We start from the raw sequence: 17,707 nt of genomic DNA on the forward strand, positions 1-17,707 counted from the left end.
CCATTTCAACTTGATCGTTTCAGTTTCCTTCCCCCACGCCCCTCCTTCTTTCCTGCTTTTCAGTTCTGCGCAGAATAGCAGGTTTTTTTTTTTCGATGCAAGAGTCTCGGCTCATGGAGTAGCGAAACAAAAAGGGCAGCAGGTTCGTGAAAGGAGGGATAACACTAAAAGGTTGCATTAAGAAAACAAAACATCTAAAGCTGATTCATAAACTGCAAAATTAAACTTCAGCCCACCGTATAGATGGAGCCCGACTTGATAAAATTCTTTTCCAGGACATTGTCCGGTGCTGGATCAAGCTCTTCTCTGATGTCCTCGATAAGCAAGGGACGCCCCAAAGTCAAACAGTTCTCCAAGTGGGTGCGAAAGTTCTTGTGGTTCAGTGCTGTCACCTGTTCATGAGAGGACAAAAAAAAACCCAGAAAAGACAAAAAAAGCAAAGCATAAAATAATGAATGAGATTTTTAAAATGATAATTAATTCCAAATAGAAAATTGTTTTTCCAAAGTCGGTTTTAGCAACGTTCTGAAATGGAATGGGTACACTGAAGGTGTAAAAATGACACACACACACACACACACACACACACACACACACACACACACACACACACACACACACACACACACACACACACACACACACACACACACACACACACTGACATATATACATGTGTATATACATCCAAAAGTAAATATATAATGTTGGTCTGGTAACGAACAAATGTGTCACAATTGCGTACTTGCAGATTGTTTGCCTCCTCCTTTTTCTTGATCCAATTCTTTCCTTGTGTCTGTGGATCAATTAGGAGTGGAAATCTTGATGCCTTCACCACAATTATGCCATTTTGTATGGAAAGGTCATCACTTGGAAGTCCTTGTAAATTCCATTCATTTATCTGCATTGGGAAGGTTAGAGAAAACTTATTAGTAAAACATTCCACATGAGGAGTTGCACCAATGGCAAAAATTTCGTCTCAATCCGACAAGCGGTTGCAGAGAAAAAACATGAAAGTTCTGTGAGGACAAAGCAGCAAACAAATGGAGCCAAATGCAATGCCCTCTCGGAATCCTTCGGCGAGGGCAAACAAAACAGACAAACGAGTCTTGTTCGTGAAGGATAATGTGTAATTTGCTACTTCAAAAGGCTTATAGCCGAAACGTCAGCTTCTTGCTTCTTCCCACAGGAATTGACATGCCTCAATCAGGTCAGGTCAGGAATGGGAGCATGGGCCGGAGCAGCGAGTCGCTGCGTACACTTTCCCCTGGAACTCCAGCGGCCTCTGTCTGGCCATCCCCCAGGCAGATGCCTGGCCCGTCCCCATTTCCTTGAGATGCCAATCAACCTGGTGCAACCACGAGGCACGTGGTCAGCCCATTGGCCTCCACTCACGAGACTCCCTCACTGAGAGAATCTGGTGAGCAGGATCAGCATCAGGAAAACGAGCCACATGTCCATACAGCTGCAGCTGATGATCACAGACTATGCAGGTAACAAATCTCATTTGAGTCTCTCTCAGTAACCGCTCGTTGGGCACAAAGTCCGACCAGCGATAACCAAGGATTCTCCGAAGATATCTGTTCCCAAAGTAATAAAGTCTTCGTCTCAGATCCCTGGTCAGAGTCCAAGTGTCACATCCGTTGAGCATGACTGGAAGCACCAAAGACCTGAAGACTTGGATTTCCGATCTCCTGCACAGGAACCGACAGCAGCACACCCCATGATCCAGTGAATCCATGACTCCACAGGCCCGACCAGGACATCTGATGACCTCTGGTTCACAACCAGCAAAGACATGAATATCACCACCAAGGGAAGTAAATCTCCTTGTGACCTCAACATCCTCACCAAAAACACGTACAGATAAGATAACAGCACGCAAGATATCATTGAAAGCTTGAATCTTAGTTTTTACACAGGAAACCCGTAATCCCAGCGGCTCCGACTCCTCGTTCAGCACCACGAGGGCCCCCAAAAGGATATCCAAACTACACAAAGATGACTGCATCATCTACGAAATCAGGTCAGAGAGGTTGACATTCCCAAACGATGCACCGCAGATTGATCTCTCCGACATCCTCCCTAGAATCCGGTCCATACAAGTGCTGAAAAGTGTGGGGGCCACCACAGAACCATGACGAACTCCAGTAACAACTGGAAATAAGTCAGAGATGGTACCACCACACTTCACAGCACTCTCAGTACCAGAGTAGAGTTCAGACATCAGATCGATCAGTTTTGGTGTCACCTCACGAAGATCAAGAATCCTGCAGATGACATCCTGCTTTCCTGAATCAAGCAATTTACAGAGATCAACATAAGCTGCAAGCAGCCCCTGACGAAACTCTCGACTGCGTTCGGTGAGGACACGAAGTGCAAGGATACGGTCAATCGTTGACCTCTTTGGTGTAAAGCCTGACTGCGCTGGACGCTGGTGCTCAAGCAGATGGTGGCGAACCCTATCGAGAATTATCCGAGCAAAGACCTTGCCCGGCACTGAGAGCAGCGTCACCCCTCGGTAGTTGTTGCAGTCTTGGCGATCACCCTTCCCTTTCCAGAGAGGGACAACAAGGCCCCTCTTCCAGTCAGTTGAAATGATGCCTGTGTTCCAGGCAGAGCACAAAACTGCATGCAACGACACGAGTGCAGCATTTCCACCAGCCTTGAGAAGTTCGGCATGGATGCCACAGATCCCAGGAGCTTTGCCCCATTTCAACCGCTTCACCGCAGCCCGTGTTTCCACAAGGGAAGGTGGACCACAGTTGATTCGAGGGTCAGCAGCAGGGATTGTAACACCCTTGACGTCCAACTCGACAGCTGGGGGATCAGCCTGGTACAACCGCTCAAAGTAACCGGCACAGGGGGTCTTCACTTCGGACTCCACTGTCAAGATCCCACCATCCTCCCTCTACCTGTAGTACACTGAAGGATGGGCTTTGAGGAAGGCAATGCACAAATTCCCCTGGAAGCGGGACGAGAATCACTTGACCACAGGTGATGCTCTACCCCCTCACAGATTCCCCGCACGTACGCCTCCTTGTTCACCCTCAGCGTACATACAGTTTTACGCCACAGCTCCCCGAACAGCTCAGTTCTGCCCTTAAGCCTGGCCCTGCGACTCTGGTCAATGGTATCCAGAGTACCTTGAGAGACAAAATTCTTCTTCGCCCTTTGATGAGTTCCAAGACATCTCCCGGCAACATCACAGATGGTGGTCTTGAAAGCATTCTACAACTCTTCAGGATTCCCCAAAGCACCCAGACGCCCACCCCACCCCCCCCCAAGTCCTCACTCCACCTGTCCACAAACCCCTCAGCTACCCTCATGTCGTTGACCTTGCCAACATCTAGGCTGGGATGGTCCCACTCTCTTGGATTTAAGCTGAAACTTCAGAGTTGCGACAACAAGCCTGTGGTCATTATTGAGGAACTGAGCGCTCCAGTAGACCCGGCAGTTCTGGATCATCCTCCAGCGACGATCAACGAGCACGTGGTCAATCACCTTCACCACACCACCAGCATTGGAATACCAAATCCAGCAATGAGCCTGTAGGTGCATGACATCCCCCAAGACTGGAAGAGTATCTCGCCTGGGGTACTCATCAACCACAGACTCAAGAGTTTCAGAGTGAAATCACTCGGCTCAGTGGGAGCAGATGCAGAGACCAGGGGAATGACACCCAAGGAGTGATGGATCATAAATTTCATCATACTCTCGTTGACCGGTGTTACTGCAATTATCATTGGAGTCAGCTTATTGGACACAGCTGCAGAAACTCCATGGGCATGGTAACCATCAGAGCGACCAGACGAATTGTGGGTGTAACCACCTGCCATGATCTCGCCGAAATCCGGTCTCCGAACCTCAGAGAGTGCTGCAATACCCACGGTCAAATGCTTAAGCTCAGATGATAACACAGACAAGTGATCATCTTCACTTTGGGATGGGATATTCCAGGCATCCAATCAAAGGGACCGCCCCAAGTTAACCCAAGGAGACCACCGTCCGGTGAGCTGCCCTGCGAAGGGCATCAGCGCAGGAGGTACTTACACGGAGTGAGTTTTCAGTTTTCTTTGCAATTCATGGGTTTTGCGGAATGAAGGGTTTTACGGTGGTCAGAGTGCAAATCCTGCCAGCAACCTCCTAAAAAAAAAGTAATCTAACTGCAGGAGGACGTCCGCAGACACAGTTGGGCACTAGATATGGATGGCCGTTGGCTCACAAGGAGCTCCTTCACCCTTTGACAGGTTTTGTTTTTCGTCCTGCTCAGTGTCCATATCCATACACCCTCCTCACCAAGATGAAACAGGTGAGTACAGGTGTACATGGTACCTGCAGCAAGTCACAGATCTATTCTGACTTGAGCTTGACCTGACAAGTCACCTCAATCAATGATCTGTTTTCTCCATTGATTGTAAAAAAAAACATTTTTTACAATATATATTCGTGTTGTTTCATATTATTCACAATCCTGTAATAATTAAGCAATCCATATGCCACAAGTAAAAATATTACTCCACTTATATCCAAAGTGGCCACTGAATTGAGACCCTCATATAATGAGCCAAATCATTGATAGATAAGCACGACCCCATTTCATGGAGTTACCGTTGGTTGGTCAGTGAGCATCGTGATTAGACTGATATCATCAGTAAATGGAATTCTTCTCTTTCTCAACTCTTGCTCCCATATGTCCTTGAGAAGCAGATTGCGGAACGCCTGGTTGAATGGCCCACAATAAGAAAGGAACCCTGTGGCCAACAGGACATCACCGACAAGCCTAAAAAAACCACACACATCACGACAATCACATAACTTATGGCTTAACCTGCCTGGTGTTGGCTTTAATGGTTCGGGTGCTGGGCTTGGGATCTTCGGATCCTGAGTTCAAATCCCACTTGGAATCCACATCCACACTGGGAGGGAGGTACTGATTGTGGCTGGCTTGTTGGCAGTTCTTTCCAGATGAAGATAATTATTTGGAAGGTGTTCGACGATGTCGGTCCTGAAGGGAGCTGTCGAGACCCATTCTTGAGAAACAGGCCCCCACTGCATGCGATGTCTGCATCGATATGTTTGATTGTTGATGGGTGGAGGTTGGTCTTTTCTTCTCCTCCTCTTCTCCTTGATGCTGACCATTCACTGGTTTTCAAAATGGCTTGTTGCACTTTTGATATGAAGTCGCCAGGCAGCATGGTCTGCAGCCTGTTTCCCATTGTTGATGATTGAAATTGCAGATTGAGAGGGACTTCTTTATCGAATCCTTGAAACGTTTCTCTGGAACCCCTCTGTCACGTTTTCTGGTGCTCAACTCCTCATCCGTCGCAGCCTTGGGCAGGCGGTTATCATTCATCCGGACCACATGGCCTGTCCATCTCAGCAGAGTCTGCAGCAGAATGGCCTCAATGCTGGTGATGTTGCATCCATTTTGTTTTGAGAATGCGGAAGAGGCATCATTGATGGAAGAGCTCAAGGAGGCACACATGCCGGCGATATGTGACCCATGACTCAGTGCAATAAAGCAGGGTAGGAATGGCAACAGCTCTGTAAACCTCGACTTTGGTTTGCGTTCGTCGGTTGTTGTTAATCCAGACACGTTTAAAGAGTCTCCAAAATGCACTGCTGGCTTTAGAGAGCCTGTTGTGAATTTCCATATTGATTGTGGCATCAGACGAGATGACATGACCCAGGTAAATGAACTGTTGGATGGCGTTCAGCTCAGTTCCCTCAATAGCTATCCTTGGTGGTGAACAGACTTGGCATGGAGCTCGCTGGTTGAAGACTTCAGTTGTCTTCAGGATAAGGATAAGCCCAAACAGTTGTGCTGCATAAGAAAAGTAGGTCGTCATGTGCTACAGATCAGACTGTGCATGAGCCACCAGAGCACAGTCATCTGCAAAGAGGGACTCCTGATGAGCAATTGTGTAGTGTTTGTGTAAGCCTGTAGTCGTCTGAGGTTTGAAGAGGTTGCCATGGCTGAAAACGATTGTAGACACCCTCCTCCAAGTTGTCAGTCGCTTTCTGGTGCATCATTCTGAAATAAAATCAGTAAACTAAACAGCACTCGGTAGAGAACATACCTCTGCCAGGCTGAACAGTTTCAATGTTATATCTCACTGATGGACCCCAGACACGGATCATTCCACTTCTTGGTTCATGAATGATTCGGGGAAATTAAGCATCTCCGATGACAGGTGATTCCGGTACTTCGTTAATCATCAAGTATCCACCACGGGAACAATCTCAATGGGACAAATCAATTCCATGTTGAACGCAGTGGTCAACATCACGTGTGGTCTTCGGAATATCGACACCCAGCTCTTCCTGGACTCTCTGTTCTTTTCTCCTGATCTCCAAGCTATATGTTTGGATTCGGAGGTTCCTTCTCCTCGGATTTCCGCGAATGGCAGGCTTAATGCCAATTTAAGGGTTATAAATATTGGAGGGCCCACATCATTCACCAAAATTAATGAAATGATTCAACTAGTGATGTCCAATTATTCTGAAATGAGCGACAAGGGGGAGGTGGATTGCAGATAAGGCTCGCACAGTGTTACGTAATATGGGTTTATCAAATGAACAGGACACAGGTACAAGACACAAACAGACAGAATTGGCGGGAAAAAAAACACGATGAGTGGCAACGATAATAAATAAAGACTTTCAATGAAAGAAAACATAAATCCGCTGTGGGTCCACACTTATAACATGCAGACACACACACATACATAACCAGGTGAGGCTTTTCTTGGAGTTCATTCACTTCAATGGAACAACACAGAGAGGGGCAGAGTAGGTCGATACCAACCAGGGATCCCAGCAAAACCACAGTAGTCTGGAACCAAGGAGCGTTCTCGGAAAAAGTGAATGACACTGAGGAGGCACTGATATTCACTTCTCTCCTTCCCACCCTCTCATTTTCTCCCACCCCACCCTCCTGTCCCCCCTTCTCAACATGACTTGGTGTGGACACTGAAGAATAGTCTTTATGACAGCAGCCCAAAGGAGGCCACCGAAGCATTCTGGCCAAAAGTGGCACTGCGTCTTGCCGGAGATGGCGTCTTGCCAATGGAGAGCTGGATTGCTGTGGTCCCGGGTGATGATGTTTACGACACCGATGGTAACGTCACGGTCTTGAGCCTGCTCATCCGCCGGAAGGAGGGAGAGAAGGGAGCGGCATAATGAATGACGTGCTGGTGGCGACCTCGTAAAACTGACCCTCTCGGGGGTCTCGTCACTCCACCTCATCGGTTTGGACAGGAAGGACAGATCACGTGACATCCTTAACCAAACTAACCAACAAAGCAAAGAACAGCTTTCCAAAGGCGAATGTGCTGCATTCAAGTTGTCCTCGGAAGTCTGCAGAGGACAACTTATCCGAAACACAAATTCCCTTGCACACATCAAAATGATCTATCCTACACGAGCACACGGACCATGCTGAGGTTATACATTTTATTTATTTATTTATTTATTTTCACAATGAGAAAGCTTTGTTCATGACAATGAAGTGAATTAGTTATTTTTAAAGTATCAACCACAAAGACCAAGTATATTATGCTTCTTACAGTCGACTCAATAAAACAGTCTATTGTGAAAAATGTTGAGCACTTTGAATCCTGAACGCAACTTCAACTCCGTCCTCATCAGTTGCAGAGTCGATTTGATTAGAAACGAGTTTGAATATTTGCCATAATTAACCTGCAGGTAACTTTTAGTTGATTTTGCAGAAACATCTCATTTTGACATTCCATGCTTTTCTTACCTCTCTATCTGTTCTTTGTAAATCTTGCTTTGCTGCGTCCATCGCACCTTCTCTCCGCCAAGGCCATCAATCAGTACCGATGCAGTCCGCATCTTCTTCCGACAACTTTCGGCAACATCCAGCAGGTCCTGAAAGCAATGGCCACCATCATCACATCCGTCATCGTCCAAATAAAATACCGATATCATATTTGATAAAGGATTACATCATACTTCAGTGCGCCCCCCAAATTAGTGCAGTGAGCCGACTTGTTCCTCATAAACATAGATGACCTCTGATGCTCTGGAAAAACTTATTTTCCTTTGATCACATGACTCCACATTGAGTATTGAAACTTACCCCATAAAGTACCCTAACTGACAGAGAGAAAGCAGTTGCGTCACTCTCTGCTGATCTGGAAATGATTAAATGCTCATGTGATGAATGGAACAAATCCTTTAGTACAGTCGAATCTCATAGTTTCACCCGATTTATCCGAAAGGGTCATCAAATGAACTCACCTATTACCATCGTCAGCCACTCGAAGAGGGTCGGTCTCCTGAACTACTCGGCCTCATCACCAGCGAAGACCTCTCCTGGGTCAAACATAGAGCAAAGCTGGCTTTCCAAAGCCAGCCCCAGACTGGGGACCCTCTGTTGTTCCAAGCAATTTCTCGAAAAATCAGAGCTAATCTCAGCCTTTCAAGGTCATCGTAAAATTGAACTGCTTTCCTCAACCGGTGGTACCCCAGCAACACACCCACACCTGTGGAATCTAAAGCTCTTTACCTTATTGCACTCTCTTGCGATGAAGCCAAAACACAATGGCTGTTGCTCTAACATCGCATAACCTATAATTTTACCACCTCTCCTCTGGTTTGGCTCCTTCTGCTTTCTCGGGTCACCGACCCTCCTCATCTCCTCCAAGATGCACCTATTCTTCCAGGAACCCCTTCCTTGGTCCTCTCCAAAAACCCAGGCTTGCTGTTCACTCCCGATGTTCCAGGACTCCTCTTTTCTCCTGTTGAAAAGTATCTTTTGTGATCTTTTCTCCTGTTGAAAAGCGAAAAGTGTCGTTCAGCCTTCCTGAGAAGGTTGAATGTACTTTTTCCCGAGAGGGCTTCAAAAGCAAGTTCGGACACCACCATCTCATGACGTCATCCTGCATCACTACTCATGATCTTTTCTATTACCATGAACACGAGTAACTAAAACTTGGTGGACAGGTTGGGTGGATGGCAAGGAAGAATTAATAATATTTTTATGAACATCCGGATCTGGAAACGAGAATTTTTTTTATTTATTTTTCAAGTGATTCTTTACCATTGAGAGATGGGGTCCAAAACGACACCTCAAAAAGTTGGAGACGAGTTATGACAAAACTTGGTGGATGAGTGGGGTCGGTGACAGGAACGTGCTGATTCGATTTTGGTTCGGGTCTGGATGCAGATCCGGCCTATCATTGGGGATGTAAAACGTAAACTGTTCACCTGATGGAGGTGTGCGCTCTTCCGAGTGCCGTTCCAGTTGAAGTCCGAGTCAAAGTCATTTTACTTTGTAACTGAGAATTGCTTCGACTAATCCTTGATAGCATCCCATATTTCCCTGTTCAACCACCCTGGTCTCTTTCTGTACTGCCTCTGGCTTTACACCTCATTGGAAGAAGACTGATCCTGTACACTACACATTTGCTCCTTGAAACAGGGTAAAAAAATGTGCAAGATGGAGTAAACATCAAAGTGTCGAAGAATTTGAATTTGACACTTGAATTGTACCTGGGACAAACAACTTTTTGAAAATGTTCTTCATCGGTCGAGCATGAAAAGGGTCTCCCTGATGGCAGTTTTTCAAAGAGTCCATTCAAGAAGTGACTTTCATCGGTACATTCATGTATCGTCTTCCTTGTTCAATGCTTGTAACTTTAGAGACTCCATGCTGGTTGAAGGCTCACCAAGTTTAAATGCCAGTGGAATGACCTTTCTCAGTCTTGACTTATTCTCAACATTTAGATAACTACACTAACAAAACACTAATCAGCAAGGAATTAGTTTACATCCGCATCACTCGTGAGCACACAGAATCGGTATTTTCATCAAGAAATACAACAAACCATCCTTATCATCGTTAATTTTTAATTACAAACCCACAAAGGGGTTCACACAACTTTTTGATGAACCTCGTGATCACAAAGGCGCAACGTCATGACATCCGGATCACAGCAATGGAAGCATCTCACCTGCTTCTCTTTCTTTGCAGCATTCAGTTTGTCCTTCACAATGTCCATCTCTGCGAGTTTCTCGTTGTAATTTTTTTTCGAGCTCATCAAGCTCAATCTGAGCTTTGTCAAGACGATTCTGTTGTATTAACAGGTTGGCCTGCGCAAAACTTTTCACGAGACGTATTCGTCTGGTTAACATTCGTGGAAGAAAAATGATCCCGAAATGTTCAGTCAATGATTATAATTATTACTGTTGTTCTCATCAAACTGATGACGACTCGTGTCCATGAAATCAGCACAACATTACAATGATATCTACCTTTGTCTTTGTCCTTCGTACATCAACCTCCTCCATGAGCTTCACAACAATGCTCAGACAAATAAAACTTTTTGCAATGGAAATATAAAAAGACAAGATTTTGTACAATGGTTTACCTGTAAAGGAAGAACTTCTTTGTTGATGCAATAACAAAGCACCGTTGCCTTAGTCCATGAAAGCAAGCCTGTAACATTGCTGCAGACTTTTGTGGCTTCTTCGAGTGTGTAATCATCTTGATTGAAGTACGGTCCCAGCAGATCCACGGTCTCTGCGTTGATTGAATCTTTGGAAAAAGTCTGGAGAGATTGCAAGAAACCTCCACCACTCATCACCTGCAGGATAAATATAACACTGCACTTGGAATGAAACATTTTTTTTCTTCTGATGACGTGTTGAAGAGGTAGAGGTGTGAGGGGGGTTTTGGGGGGGAAGGAGGTGGTTCGGGAGGTGTGCAGGTATGCTGATGATTTAAAATGGTTTTATTATTAAACTGATTGCATTTGCACGTTATATGGAATCAGGTGTGCGGACAATTATGGAACCAATTCCAGAAAAATGTGTCTGCAGTGCTGCATATCATCAGCCAATGTATATTGTCGAGCTGACTACATACAGTCAGCACAGGTGGACTCCCCTATGCTTTCATTGATCTGACAATATCATTGTTGGATAATATATTAATGTTAACCACCTTCATTTCCTCCCCCTATCCCCTTCACTCAACTCATATCGCTTCACGACCTCAGCCCCCGAAGGTGTTTGAGGTTAATAATGAATTTTTGAGGTTAATATTGTTCAAAAGGTCCACATAGGCCACGTGGTCAACCCGACATAGGCCAAATTTTTGAATTGTTTATTTTTGCATTTACCGATCCAAATTCACCATACACCTCCAGGACTTCACTTCAACCTTTCCTTTTCCTAATCTTATGCAATTTTTATCAAAAAATAAAAATAATAAAAATAACAAAAACGGTCTCAATGCTTCCTCTTCCTCTTTCACACGGGTGGTTCTCATTACTGTATCATGATTCACCGCTCTTTTTCTATTTCAACAGACTGCTCTCAATTCGACCTTTCCTTCATACCTTGTCTCAAAAAAATCCAACTGTGACAGCGTTTCTTCTCTCCATTTTCTTAATTAGACTTCATTACATCCCTCAGGAAATGTGTTTCATCGCATTTCTGAACGAAATATTTAAAAAAACCACCATTTGCAATGAATGCTCGTTTTCCATCAATCATCCTTTTATTCCAACTTCAGTGCCAACTCACCCCTAACACCCGTCACTCTCAAAACAACCATCACACTCTTCCCCTCCAAGCTTCCCTCTCACCTTTCTCAAAAACTCCCACCTCACCCTTCTCCCACCATTCACCCCTCTCACCCACCCTTCTCAAAGTTGCCCCCATCCTCACATTCACAAAGCTGCCTCCTTCCCCTGCCCTCTCTCCCCCCTGACGTCTCTGACTCCCTTATATATGTCCCTGGTTACTCCCTCCTCTGGTATGACAGTCCTGAGCCTCGTCCTGGTGGAGGAATTACTCTCTTCATCAAAAACTCTATTCCTCACTCTCCATGCACTGCCCTCACTCCCCCAGACCCCCAGGAATGCCTCTGGCTCCGGCTTCCCCTCCACTCCCACCTCATATTTGAATGTGTATTGTACCGTCCACCATACAGTGATGACTCCATTTACACCTCACCATCTGAAAACATGGGCCAACTTCTATCCTCTCATCCGAACTCTCTCTTCCTCATAAGTGGTGACTTCAATTGTCATCATGCCAGTTGGCTGGGTGTGGGTACCTCTCTCACCTGTCAATGCACTTCATCAAAACACATTGGACTGACTCAACCGATCAACTTCCCGACCCAGATTTCAACCAACAATACTCCATCTCTTCAGAATGATTTTGACAAATTTCCCTGAAAATATCTGTTCTTCCTCCACTAGAATTGGTTCAACTGACCATATGCTTGTCAAAGTAGACATCTCTTCCAGACTGGTCTCCCATCACTACTTTCTCCAACATCAACTCGTCCTGGGAATTCTTTCAAAGAAACTTGCTCTCCCAAGATTCCCCCTTGCATTGAAATGGGGGACTAGATGAGTATCTCGCCCGGGGCACTGATCAATCACAGTCTCGAGTGTGGCATAAAATGCTTCCTCCACGGTGAGACCACTCGCCCCAGTCGGAGCATTTTCAGAGTCTCGGGAAAGGACACACAATGAGTGACGAATCCTTCGTCTCATAACCTCAAAAAGTTGTGGACGTATTCGGGCGAAACTTAGTATTGAGGTTGGGTGTGGGACAAGGAGGAATTGATTCGATTTTGGTGAAGATCCGGATGCAGATCCAGATACGAGAGATTTATCATTTTTAAGGTGATTCTTCAACATTGAGAGATGGGTCCCAATAACGATTTCTAGCATGACATTTCAAAACTTCCTTGGCTCCAATATGTTCTGCAGCAGGATGAGCGTTGTGTGGTGGATGTATGTGCTCCACTGAGTGTCCTCATATTCGTTGTTTTCATTCAAATGTCTCCCACCAAATCCACTGTCAGTGTTTACTCCTTCCAATATTTTTTCTTGCATTTCAACAAGCCTCAATTTTGTATGAAAAATATTCATTTTCAAGAACGTAATGTGAATAACAATTGAAGTGAAATGAAACAAAATATTTGGAAAAGATGAGAAAATATCAAAGGAGTGTAGGTCAGCAGGAAAAAAATAAGATGATAGAAAGTAGAGTGAAGACAAATAAAAATTTAAAGGAGCAAGGTATGTGGTGGAAAAAGTGGTGACTTTCAGAAGATATCCTTACTTTGAGGGCTTCTTGCCAAGAGGGCTTCAAGCATTGTCTCTCCGGATCCAGAGTAGGTGGGTCCAGAGGGTTTTGAAAAAGGATCAGCACACAGTCCATGATAGTCATAATCAAATGTGGAGGTTTGGCGAGCTTCCTCACTGTTGAAATATCTGATGGTTTCATTGTCTGCAACGATGGCAAAAATCCAAACACCAACAAATTATGGAATGTGGTCCGTGCCGATGAATCAACAACAAGGAAATATTTCGCAGAGATAAATATAATATAAATTTAACAACACTAAATACTGATGGTGGAAAAAAAATCAAGATCATATTATTATTATTATGATTATATATATATATATATATATATATATATATATATATATATATATATATATATATATATATATATATATATATATATACAAGTACGTGCCCGTGCCCGTACGTGCAAACCCCAAAAAAACAAAAAACTTTCAAACCGCGAGCCAGAAACAACCACACAGGCCGTTCCTTCGCTCTCGTCAACTAAGACTGGATTGGGGCATTGTGTTTATCTATAAATGTGCATAAGAAATCGAGAAATTATTAGAATGCATGAAGTCATCACTATCCGGAAGTGGTGCGTGCCCGTACGGTTTTGTTGGTCGTCCTTGAGCCCTCTCCTGCCCTTCCTCCCTTTCTGAATGAATATCCCCTCAGCAAGCACTTCCTTGACAACATTCGGACGTATGATGGCAGCTTTGCGATGACGATCTTCTGGGCACAAGGAAGCTGAAGTCCGAGGCTGGAACCCGAGCATCCGGATCCAAGGTCAAGTGTTCAACCGCATTGTTCAGCTTCCTCCCGCCTGAAGAAGGCCAGCCAAAGTTTCTACAGGTCTACTTCCTGGACTCACACACCAAGGAGCTGGCTGCCAGGAACCACACATCCTTGAGATGCTCACAAAGTGGTTTCACGAGAATAACCATCTGGTCCGTGAGCTCAAGAGTGCAAGAGATGTACTTGCAGAAGGAGGCAACTCTGAAGAGTGCCAGATCATCATCAGAGAGAACAAGTGACCGCAAGAAGAGCACGCACGCCGCTACAACGCCCAGTCTGCACCAGAAGTCGCCATCCTCATGGACAATGGGCCAACAGAACCCAGAGACATTGCCCTCAGACTTCGCGATGGGGCATTTAAAAGGATCAGTGAGCTGCATGCATCTTATGATGCACTCCAGCATCCCTTAGTATTTACATATGGAACAGATGGCTGCAGCATCCATCTGGTGGCTAGGACTGCTACTGGAGAGGATGGACGAAAACTCATACAGCTGCAGTACCACAGCTACCACATCATGGTGAGAGAGGGCAACCACATACTGCAGATGCGACGAATCTTTCAGCAGTTTCTGATCGATGTCGACTGCAAGATCGAGACAGAGAGACTGGGCTTTATCCGCCGGACAAATAACTTATTTGCTGATAACTACGACAACAATAAAGAAATGTGAAATATGTCCAAAAATAAATGTGATGTCTAAATGTGATATATATGTTAAGCACCACAATTTACTCCTTTCTTATTCCTATCCCCCCCCCCCAGGCAATGCCGGGTACTCCGGCTCATCATAAATGGTATCACAAAGAGGTCAGGTGAGGTTCGGTATATGGGAGCGTGCACCGGATCAGCACGTCGCTGTGTCCAATTTCCGCCGGTACTCCAGGGGCCGCCATCTGGCCACCCAGAGGCAGATGCCTGGCTCATGATCTCGCCGCAATCCGGTCTCTATACCTCAGAGAGAGCTGCAATACCGATGTTCAAACGCTTGAGCTCAGATGATAACAGAGACAGGTGATCATCCTCTATTAGGGGAGAGGACATTCCAGGCAACCACCAGAAGGGACCACCTCGGGTTAACCCAAGGAGACCACCATCTGATGGAGACACCTCAGTATCACGATAACAAACACGACCGCAAAGTGACCCGGGAAGGTCTGTGGGTGTTTGACATGGAGTGAGATGGGTGATTAGGGTTGGCACTTCAAGCTCCAAGTAACGAGACGACTCTCATGTCCAAGTGATCTTTGATTTCTTGAAACATTTTCCCCTCTGTGTGTTGGTGCTTGATGGGTGTTGTTAACGCAACCTGAGATGATGGAAAGGGCTGTATTTTGTATGGTCTGTCAGGTGTTGAGATGTGTCATTGTTCGGTTGGAGGCCCAAGATGACGAGCTGGTGAAGTCAATGATTGATCTCGAGTACTGTTTGTGTTTTCCTGATATTGTGATGTGACTAAGAATGACATGGATTTGTTTCTTCCCCCGATAATCCACCCCAAACCCACCTCCTTCAAATTCCCTCATTTCCTTCCTGGAAAGTCCCTGGAGTGTCCATCTTGTTTTCCCTGTGTATCCTGCCCCATCCCTCTCCCTTCCACAGATCTCATGTCTCTGTTCCACATTGTTTTTTCCTTCCCTCTCCCACCCCTCTTGTCTCCTGTTCCCCTTGTACATTCTGTGTGCTGACCCTCATTTGAACCTCGACAGTGTATACAAAATATATAAATAAATAAGTAATGCCAAGTATTTTTTGGGGTGTTTGTGTGTGTGTGGAATAGGAATGTTGTTCAGTGTGATGCAGAACTTTGTTCCTTAGTTTCATTTGTTAAAAAGAGTGACTGTTGATTTTGAAAGGGGCTACTTTTAGTCTGTTGATGGTGAGCCAGGTTTTTTTTGTTTTTTTTTGGTGCTGAGGAAGGATTAAAGTTCTGCTGTGGCAGTGTTGATGTTGCTATGGGTCGAGGTAATTGTTATGTAGTTCGCTCAGGAGGCTCTTTGTATGTTCTCAGGTGGTTGTGGAATGTTGTGCATGAAAATATTAAATAGAGGAATGAGACTTGAGGGACTCTGTTCGGAAATTATCGTGTGCGTGATGACTCGCCTTTAAAAGTTACCAATGACTGTGTGCATGACTGGTGGTTGGCCAGCCAACGTTTGGTGTTGTTATGCATGTTTGTGCTTCGTATTTTGTTCTTGAGTCGGAGTTGTGGGATGGTGTCAAATGCTTTGCTGATGTCTGTTGTCGTGAAAATCGTGCGTTTTGGTAGTTTTCTGCTGTTGACTCCAACAAAGGTCAGCATTGTTCATTTTTTTAATCTGCATTTTTCATTTTTTCATCTGCATTTTCTGAATTTTACAGTTTTATCACTTTGGAGTAGTTTGTGAAGACTCCACATATTAAGTTTGATTGGAAAACGTCATGAAATAAGCTCAGGTGGCATCAAAATGTGAAAATTTTGGAAGGGGGGTGAATACTTTTGCAGGGCACTGTAGTTGGTGTTTTGTTTTTCTGGTGTAATTTGGTTTGTTGTTTGTGAATGTAAAATGTTTGTGAGTGTAAGTTGCAAGGCCTTGTTGATAAGGCCATCTGTGTTGTATTGACGGATTCCAAGGTTATGTGTGCATTTTGGGAGTTCAGCTGATTGGTTCTGTTCCGGTGGTGGTGGTGGTGTATGGAATGGAAGTGATGGTGGTGGTGTATGAGGTGGAAGTGATGAAGGTGGTGGTGTTTGGGGTGGAAGAGATTACAGTGGTGGTAATTCATTTGGGACTTGTCTCGGTGCATCGTTGTGTGGGTCTGAGCTTGGATTTACCAGAAAACTGCTCTGCACATCCATGTATTTGTGTCGTTAGATCAAGACCCGATGAAGCCATATCAGCCGCACCTTGTGCAGTGGACGGAATCCCCCTCTGGCCCTGAAGCTGATGATGTGAGTTTTACCTGTTGGGCAAATGCATATTGTGGTGGCCCCACATTAGTTTCTATATTTATGGCAAGAAGGAAGAGAAAGGGGGAGGACTGCCAGAAGGAGGTCACTCCCCAAAGAGGGGAAAAAACTGTTTGGTGTGGATATGTGATGTGTTTGTGAGTGTGACAGATGGTGATTTGAGTGTTTGTGTATGAGGGTTTCTTTTGGAAGATGAGAGGGAGTGGGCAGATCCATGGGGACCGATCGACACTCTGATCGTGGCTGCACTACCATGACAAATCTGGGTAGCAGGTAAGAGTGGGGATGATTTGGGCCCCATCTTGCATTGGGGGAGGGGGTCCAAACATCGTGAAAGGGTATCCACGATTGTCGATTTTGGAAGTTGTTTCAACAGGCAGGACAAAAAGAGGAATGAATGCATAGATTCTGGATTTTGGGAGTTTCACCAGAGGAGGGTTGATGGCAGACGGTGCGGACCCGACAAATATCTGGGGGACAGAGCATGGAAAGAGTGGAGGGCGCAAGAACTGAAAGGTGGTGGAACACAGAGAGACCACCGACCTATCTGCGATGTGAAAGTGACAGGCCTGCAGACTCCGCTTCATCACGGGAGATTCCAATGATCTTAAAGACCTTGATTCCCACGGCATAAAGTTGAGCAAGGTGTGAGGCAGGTGAGCCAGCCTGGAGGGGAGAGCTGAACTCCATCAAGCTGCGGATGAAGGCCTTGCAGGTGGGAAGGAGTTGTATGGAGATCAAGTCAGCTTCTCAATTGACTGCTCTAGAATACGGGCACAAATACGCTCGACACGGCCTCCATTTGTTCGTGGATTTCATTGGAGCTGGTAC

General features: G+C 45.3%; 1 protein-coding gene across 1 annotated transcript in view; it reads right to left on the reverse strand.

The window, feature by feature from the left end:
- LOC147006576 (dynein axonemal heavy chain 8-like) overlaps positions 1-17,707 on the reverse strand; it is a gene marked incomplete at its 5' end in the record, with an annotated part of 164,610 nt that overhangs the window by 34,671 nt on the left and 112,232 nt on the right. Inside the window, 8 exon segments of the mRNA XM_085868499.1 lie at positions 237-392; positions 746-901; positions 4,612-4,783; positions 7,769-7,896; positions 9,984-10,049; positions 10,051-10,122; positions 10,401-10,616; positions 13,117-13,284. Coding sequence (XP_085724625.1) covers positions 237-392; positions 746-901; positions 4,612-4,783; positions 7,769-7,896; positions 9,984-10,049; positions 10,051-10,122; positions 10,401-10,616; positions 13,117-13,284 — 1,134 coding nt within the window.

Source organism: Eptatretus burgeri, unplaced genomic scaffold, assembly GCF_056783735.1.
Source record: "Eptatretus burgeri isolate ZD-2024b unplaced genomic scaffold, Ebu_testis_v1 Ebu_testis_scaffold_3164, whole genome shotgun sequence".
Lineage (NCBI taxonomy): Eukaryota > Metazoa > Chordata > Myxini > Myxiniformes > Myxinidae > Eptatretus > Eptatretus burgeri.